The following is a 7,094-nucleotide window of genomic DNA, read 5'->3' as shown; positions in this document are numbered from 1 at the left end:
GATGAACTTTGGGGAAGATGGGTATTCTGAAAAATATGTGGCATTCCTAAGGAAATTAACATTAAAAGAGATAATAATTGCTTGTTCATATTCCGAAAGAGGGTTTCCTGGGCCCAATGTATTGTGTCAAAACTGTTGCTTGGTTAATTTTTTATATATAAAAATGAGATTTTGACAATAAGACTGGCTATGCTTTATTTATATATTTCTTGTTATAAATATAGCAGGTATGGGCAAGCGTGTCCGAATAATATATCTTGTGGGCCAAAACAGAAGAAATTTGGTTGATACAGGTTGAAATTGAAATACCCAAGCTTTCAGAAGTGATACTTAAACTCACACTCTAGTGTATGTTACCCAAGGGCATCTCATGAGATAAAATACTATATCTATTGCTTCCCTCTTGGCCAGAAGTTGTTGATTTCAATGTTCAAGATGTGCAGTTTTATTTTTAAAAATTGTTTACTCACAGCAGTTGGCGGGTGCTCTGGTGTGGTTTGCTCCTTTCTTATCAAACATCTATCGTCCTTATCTCCCCTTCTTCTTTTTTATGTTTGTTACTCTCTTATATCTCCTCTAATCTTCTGGCACTCATATGACCGTTTTGTATTGCAAATGCCATAAAATACTTACTAAAACTGAACATTCATTATTCATTACTGGAATGACTCACGGGCTGGATTGAAATTTCTCCTAGTCTGGATCTGGCCCGCCTGTTGTATAGCTTACTTATGTTTCCACGTTTTGTATTTTTTTTTTGTTTTTTTTTTTTTTGTTGTAAGTGTTCTACTCCGCTCGCAACAGCATAAAGTCATATGAGCGTGCGGGACACATTAAACTTTTTCAATTGGTAGGAAATTTTCAATTTTGCCCGGGTGGCAGCCGAAGCCTACTCTTATCGATTTTAAACCACCAAGGGATCTTTATCGTGCGCAACTTGCACACGGGCCCTCCGAGATTTTTCGCCCATTTCCGAAAAGTCTAGGTGTAGTTCTTTTCTACCAGAAGATCAGGGGTGTGGCTGAAAGACAGCTGTAAGAAGGAGCCAAGGAGTAGCAGTAGAAAGGCTGCTGAAAGTCAAGAGCCCAGAGGAGGGGGCAAAGGAGGTGAGGGGGTGGGGGCAGAAAGAGGAGATGATAGCAGACGACAGAACATTGCTAGAGAGCAGGAAAGGAGTTTAAAGGAGACAATTTTTAGAGAAGAAAATTTTTCAGTCGCTGCCCGGATTTGAACACGGTACCTTTGAATGATAGGCCAACACCTTAATCTCTTGGCGACGAGAGCCCCCTACATTTTGTATAACATTCTCGTGATCATAACCAAATTTTTGGATGCTCATGTCCTGTGAGGCGGCCCTGGTGCTCTAAAGCTGCATCTTTACTGTTGACAATAGATCATCATCATCATCATCGTCTTTCTCATCCTTGATCAGGGTATAAGCCACGAACCAACACTTTCCACCTTTCCCTATCCTGGGTTAGCCTCTTGATGCTATTTCATGTCTTCCCACTTTTCTGTCCAGACTGTATCGAGTGGGTTTCGCTGACTCCTAGTATGTGCATCCTGTATCTCTTCATCTCTTGTGACACTTGAGGACTCTTTCCTGCTTCTTACATGGTGCGAACATTCCACGACTGACAATAGATACTACAGTTTGATAAATTAGATTAACATTCCGTCGTGTGACATTTTGTTTCCTTGTCTCCTCACAGCATGGGAGCCCTAGCCTTCCAGTCTCACGGAGAGTATCCATGGAGCGGATACAAACAGACAGACAGGGGCTTTGCCCTTGACCTAACGGTAACATGAAATTTTATGTTTGAGAGTAGTGGTTCTTAACCTGAGTACAGTTGGTCGCTTTTAAGGACAAGCGGGCTAACCCAGATTTCGGGGGGTTTCCAGAAATCTTGACCTACACCAAAAATGGGCATTGCCCTACCTCTAGGGGAAGTTTGGTTTCATTGGTGTGTATATCTGTTTGGTTATAGTGGAAGCTCTCCTTGTCTTTTAAAGAAACTGAACAAGAGGCGAAAGCTTAACTTTCTATTTTCTCCAAACGGTATTTTTCGGGATAGCGCCCTTGTGCTTAAAAGCGACCAGTTGAGCCCCGTTGTTTTATGGTGAGTCAGTTTCAGAGGTTTGGTGGAGGTCAAGAAAAAACACACGCGGTGTTTGTTTATATCATGTGTCCGTTACCTTCACCCTACTTGACGCGTTTGGTGAATGCACAAATGAAATTTGCGGGGTTCATGTATTTCTGACAAGGTTAAGAAAAACTGGTTTATAGTGGAATATTCCTCTTTCCTTCTTTTTCAGTGTCACTTTGTGATTCGGTTGTGTGGAAGATGTATTGAAAGTTGCAAAAAAAAAAAGTCAAAAGTGCTACTCTAATTAAATAGCTGTCTGTTATTATGTTCTGGATTTATTCTCCTTCAAAAAAATTATTGCTGGCATCATAAATGAGAATGTTTATGTGTCTACTACAGAGAAATTGAATGGGTTTTCGGGGAAGGTCTGTAAAATTTGTCATATTCTGACGCTCTTTCATTTTTGTTTGTATTTTTTGGTCGGCTTCTCACAAACAGGTCTTTTCATGACGCATATTGCTTAAGATTTGACGAACTCAAATAAAAACAGCATTTCATGATTAGTATCTTTATATCGATTACCTTTGTTTTATACTCTGTCGGATGCGGGAGCATTTTTTTAATACGTTTTTTTTTTGTCTCCAGTTCCCGACTATGTTTGGATCCCACAATCTCCAGTGGGAGGGGGTGTGGCGAGACTTGCGGGCTTTGTCTCGGGAAACATCCTTCTCCGTGCGGGAACAGGCTGGACACAGCCTCAAGTCCAGCTTAAAGGTGAGTTGTTCCGATCGTTTGTATTTTTGATTATTGTGGTGCTATTATTTGAGTCTTCTGATGTAGAATATGTGAGGTGTGCTGACAAAATGAGTTACTTCTCGCAATCCGTGAATAGAGATATCTGCCAAAAATGGACACAAAGGTCATATTATTATAGATTTTAAACCAATGCGGTTCAATTCTCTTCAAGTTTAACATGTCTTTTATCTTTTCATACTAATAAATTGTAAGACTCAGCCTAAAAAATTGACGTATCTATTTCCATCAGGCTAAAATCGGAGAAAAAACTCATTTTGTCAGCATGCCTCACATATGATCTTTTCTTTTTTTTTTTAAAGTTTTGAATGAGGATTATTATCTAGGCTGCTCAGTGTAAGACACACCATTTGTCACTTTTCAAAATGGGGTGTAGTGGAGTCCTACAAGAAGCAGTTGATATGTGGGGTGTCTGTTTCATGCTCCTGTGGTACAGATTTATTTGAAGCAATCTGGAAGTGTTTGACGGAGAAGCTTTTGAGTGTTGTTATAGTGTGTTATGGTTTATGTGTCCATGAGAGCCAATTTTATTGTTCCTAGCTTTACAACCCATAAGCTGTGACTCTGCCATGGAGATGTGAATGGTAACAGGAGATTGTGTTATTTTGAAAGTTTTCAAGGGGAGAATTTTTATTGAATATCTCGGTATTTCTGCTGGAATTTTGGTGTCCCTCTCCGCCGGGGTTGGTTTTGACTGGCAGGGTTGGAAGCTGGCCTCGTAAATGATCTAAATAGTTTTGATGGAGGTTTAGAAAGGTCTATATTACTTTATAAGTTTCTTTTGTATTTTGCACTTATATCGTTATATATCGTTAAGAAAAAAGTGAATTCTTTTTATAGTTGGATTTTTTCTTCAGGTTGTATTTCCTTCTGCACTCTTCTCTGCTTTTGCTTTGTATTTTTTATTTTCCATCTGGAACCAGCTCAAACAGATGTAGAGTTAAAGTTGCAATTCGTTTTTGAAAACTTTGGAGCAGGAAAATGAAGGACGAATTCTGGTCACTGATTTCTGCTTCTGATCTGGCACTGTTATGTGTTGATGATGAATAAATTTGTGTCGTTTTCTCCAGCACACTTTCTCCATCGACACACGAGATGATCGTATCTTGCCCACCACAGGAACGCTATGGCAGACGTGTCAGGTCAGTTGAAATGTTAAATTTGTTCATCTGTGTATTTAAGTGTGAGTAAATACGAGTTGTTTTTTTCCCAACTTTGTGTTGAAGTTTGAGTTAATGTGAGACTTTTATTTTTTTTGTCGTGGATGGTTGGTGGGTGCTCTAGTGTGGTTTGCTTCTTCTTTCCTATCGAAAACCTATCGTCCTTATCTCTCCTCCTTCTTTTTTGTGTTTGTTACTCTCTTGTAACACCTCAAATCTTCGGCACTTATATGACTTTATTGTATTGCAAGTGCTGTAAGACTCTTACAAAAATTTTTTTTTTTGTCTGCGTCTTAAAGTGTGAATACACATGAGAGTTTTATTTTTTCGTGTGCGTCTTTATAATGTGTGTAAACATAAACGCTTTATTTTTCTGTGTCTTACAGTGTAAGTATACATCAATCTTTTGTTTTTTGTCTAACCTTTGTCTTAAGAAGCCAAGGTGTGCTGTGGGTAGTATTTCCAGATTTGATCTAAAATGGGTAAGAGATTTTCCAGATCTCTCAATACTGTTCTGTGTTCGTCACTTTCATTGTGTCTTTCGTTTCAGTTTCTGAATGAGGCTGAAAATGTTGAAAAGTACACTCTCCCTGGTTGTAAATTTTGTTTTCATGGTATCTTTTTGGCTAGTGTTTTAGAGTGCTCGCAACTGCATAAGGGCATATGAGTGCAAATTTTATTTTTATACATGTTTTTTCTTTTGAATGAATGGTGAAGAGACAATATGAAAAATAACCACCATTTATTTATTTTCTGCAACGGTCTCGTACTTTTTCTTCAGTAGGTTGATTTTAAATCTGAGTATTTGATTGTCAGTTTGCAGATATTTGTGTGTGTTTTGAAGCTTTGATAATATGACAGTGTTTGTTTTGCGCTCAGTCTTTCACATTTATTCACGGTTTATATTTTTACCTCTTTCTTTTTTTATATGATTCCTCTCTCTCTGCAGGAGTACGCCGGCATTGGAGGGAATGTTGAATTTGCCAAGCAAGACGGAACTTTCCAATGGAACACGTCCTTAATATGGGACACAGTGAGTTTTTCTTACTGTCATTTTTGAGTCCATAAGGTTTGGACGACTTTTTCTCCAGTAACGATCTGTCAGTGAAATAGCTGGGCAGTAGAATTGGGTCAGGCTCACTGGATAAATCGGTGTCCGCGAGTGTGCATATCTCCGCTCAACAGCAAGCTCTATGTGCTTTTATAATCCGTATTATTACTTTGGTAGACCCTTAAATTCTCAGAAACATTCTCAGCGTCCAGGGAAGCATACAATGCAAGCAGCCGATTAAGCAGTCAAACATTGTATAATGACAAGATCTTTGCCTTTAGATAGACAGAATACCCATTTCCACTTTGGGGGGAGGGGGGTGGGGGGGGTTGTGTGTGTGTGTGTTTGTTTTGTTTTGTTTTTTTCTGGGTTTTTTTTGTGTGTGTGAATTGTGGAAAGTTCATGTAAAGTGCCTTTCCCCAAGGACACACACAACGTTGTTGGGCCCCGGGTGGGATTTAATCCCATGATCTTTCAATTGCGAACCCAACAGTCTAATCACCAGACCCTCTGACAATATCGAAACATTTGTGAAGCGTGCTGACAAAGTGAGTTACTTCTTGGGTTCGAGCCCTATGGGAATAGATACATCACCTTTATAGATGAAGTTTTTACAATTTATAAGTATGAAATAGTGAAAGGCATGTTATACATAAAGAATATGGATCCAATAGAAAATCTACAAATTTGACCCTGGTGTGCGATTTTTGGCCAGTTATCTCCATTTGTGGATCGCGAGAAGTTACTTATTTTTGTCAGTCAGTGCGCCTCACATTTCTTGTTTTGTGTTTCCCACAGATCTTCCAGGTCTCTCTTGCTGGTGGTGTCATGCGACCTCTTGACCCCAAGGCATCTGTGAATATTAATGACCGTTTCTTCCTGGGTGGCCCTCTCACCTTGCGGGGATTTAACCTCCATGGTTGTGGCCCTCATAGTCACGGTGAGAGAACTCTGTGTGAATTAATGTGTGAGTTGCTTTGAAGGACAAGCGGGCTAACTCAGATTTCAGGGATTTCCAGAAATTTTACCTACACCAAAAGTGATCATTGCCCTACCTGTAGGAGAAGTTTGGTTTCATTGGTGTGTATGTTTGTTTTGGTTATAGAGAAAACTTCTCCTTGTCTTTTAAAGAAACTGAAGGGGGGGGGCAAAACTTTACCTTCGGTTTTCTCAAAACAGCATTTCTCGGGATAGCCCCCTTTTGCTTAAAAGGGACTATGTGTGAGGCAGGATGGTGAAATCAGGCGCTCGTCAAAGTAATGAAATCAGAGAAATCGGCATTTACTCGCCAGTTTTGCGATTTTTATAATTTTTTTGTTTTCTGGTTACCTTTTATATCTATTGAAAAACACATTTCTGTGAAGATTTTAATGGAAAAAATTGATAAAAGGCACAAAAAATGTAAATTATTTGTTTCCAAGGTCTTTCAAGCTATGTAAGCACTGGACTTTGGTGGCCATTTCCTCGCTAATTTTACAGCTGAAATCAGGGTTACCCCCACGTCCTTCAATTGCAAAGATCTTGAATTCTATTCAAGATAGATGGGTCATTTTTTAAATCATATTCAAAACAAGTGAACAAAAAAAACCTGTCAGCACATTGAGCGTATTGTTGGAATAATTATTTTTGTTAGACCATGGTCGTGCCCCATGTCAGATTAATAAAAAAAATTAAAAATTCCACCCTCTACTTGGCGTTTACATAAGACAATAACTTGATTCTGATGATGAGACAACTTTGTTAAAATCCATGTCATTCTTAGATCTTTTTACAAGGATGTCCATCCCTACGGTATATTGTACTCACAATTATAACCACTTTACCGTGGACTGAATTTTTATGGTCCAGTTACGTCCTTTTATTCTCATGTGTTACTTCGTGGTCTGTAATGGAAAAAAAACACTTTTGTTTCTGTCCTCCTTACGTTTCCCAGCGCACACTTACTTTATAAGTTTCTTTTGTATTTTGCACTTATATCGTTAT

The 7,094-nt window shown here is 38.8% G+C and overlaps 1 protein-coding gene across 1 annotated transcript in view; it reads left to right on the top strand.

The window, feature by feature from the left end:
• Positions 1 to 7,094, top strand: part of LOC101849301 (sorting and assembly machinery component 50 homolog A) — a gene marked incomplete in the record, with an annotated part of 21,499 nt that overhangs the window by 11,202 nt on the left and 3,203 nt on the right. The window contains 5 exon segments of the mRNA XM_013084564.2: positions 1,713 to 1,800; positions 2,733 to 2,861; positions 3,971 to 4,042; positions 5,010 to 5,093; positions 5,910 to 6,051. Of these exon segments, the coding sequence (XP_012940018.1) occupies positions 1,713 to 1,800; positions 2,733 to 2,861; positions 3,971 to 4,042; positions 5,010 to 5,093; positions 5,910 to 6,051 (515 nt within the window).

The sequence above is a fragment of the Aplysia californica genome, unplaced genomic scaffold, assembly GCF_000002075.1.
Source record: "Aplysia californica isolate F4 #8 unplaced genomic scaffold, AplCal3.0 scaffold00302, whole genome shotgun sequence".
NCBI classification, from domain to species: domain Eukaryota; kingdom Metazoa; phylum Mollusca; class Gastropoda; order Aplysiida; family Aplysiidae; genus Aplysia; species Aplysia californica.
The sequence above is the reverse complement of the archived record's forward strand: the minus strand, read 5'-3'. Positions and strand labels throughout refer to the sequence as shown.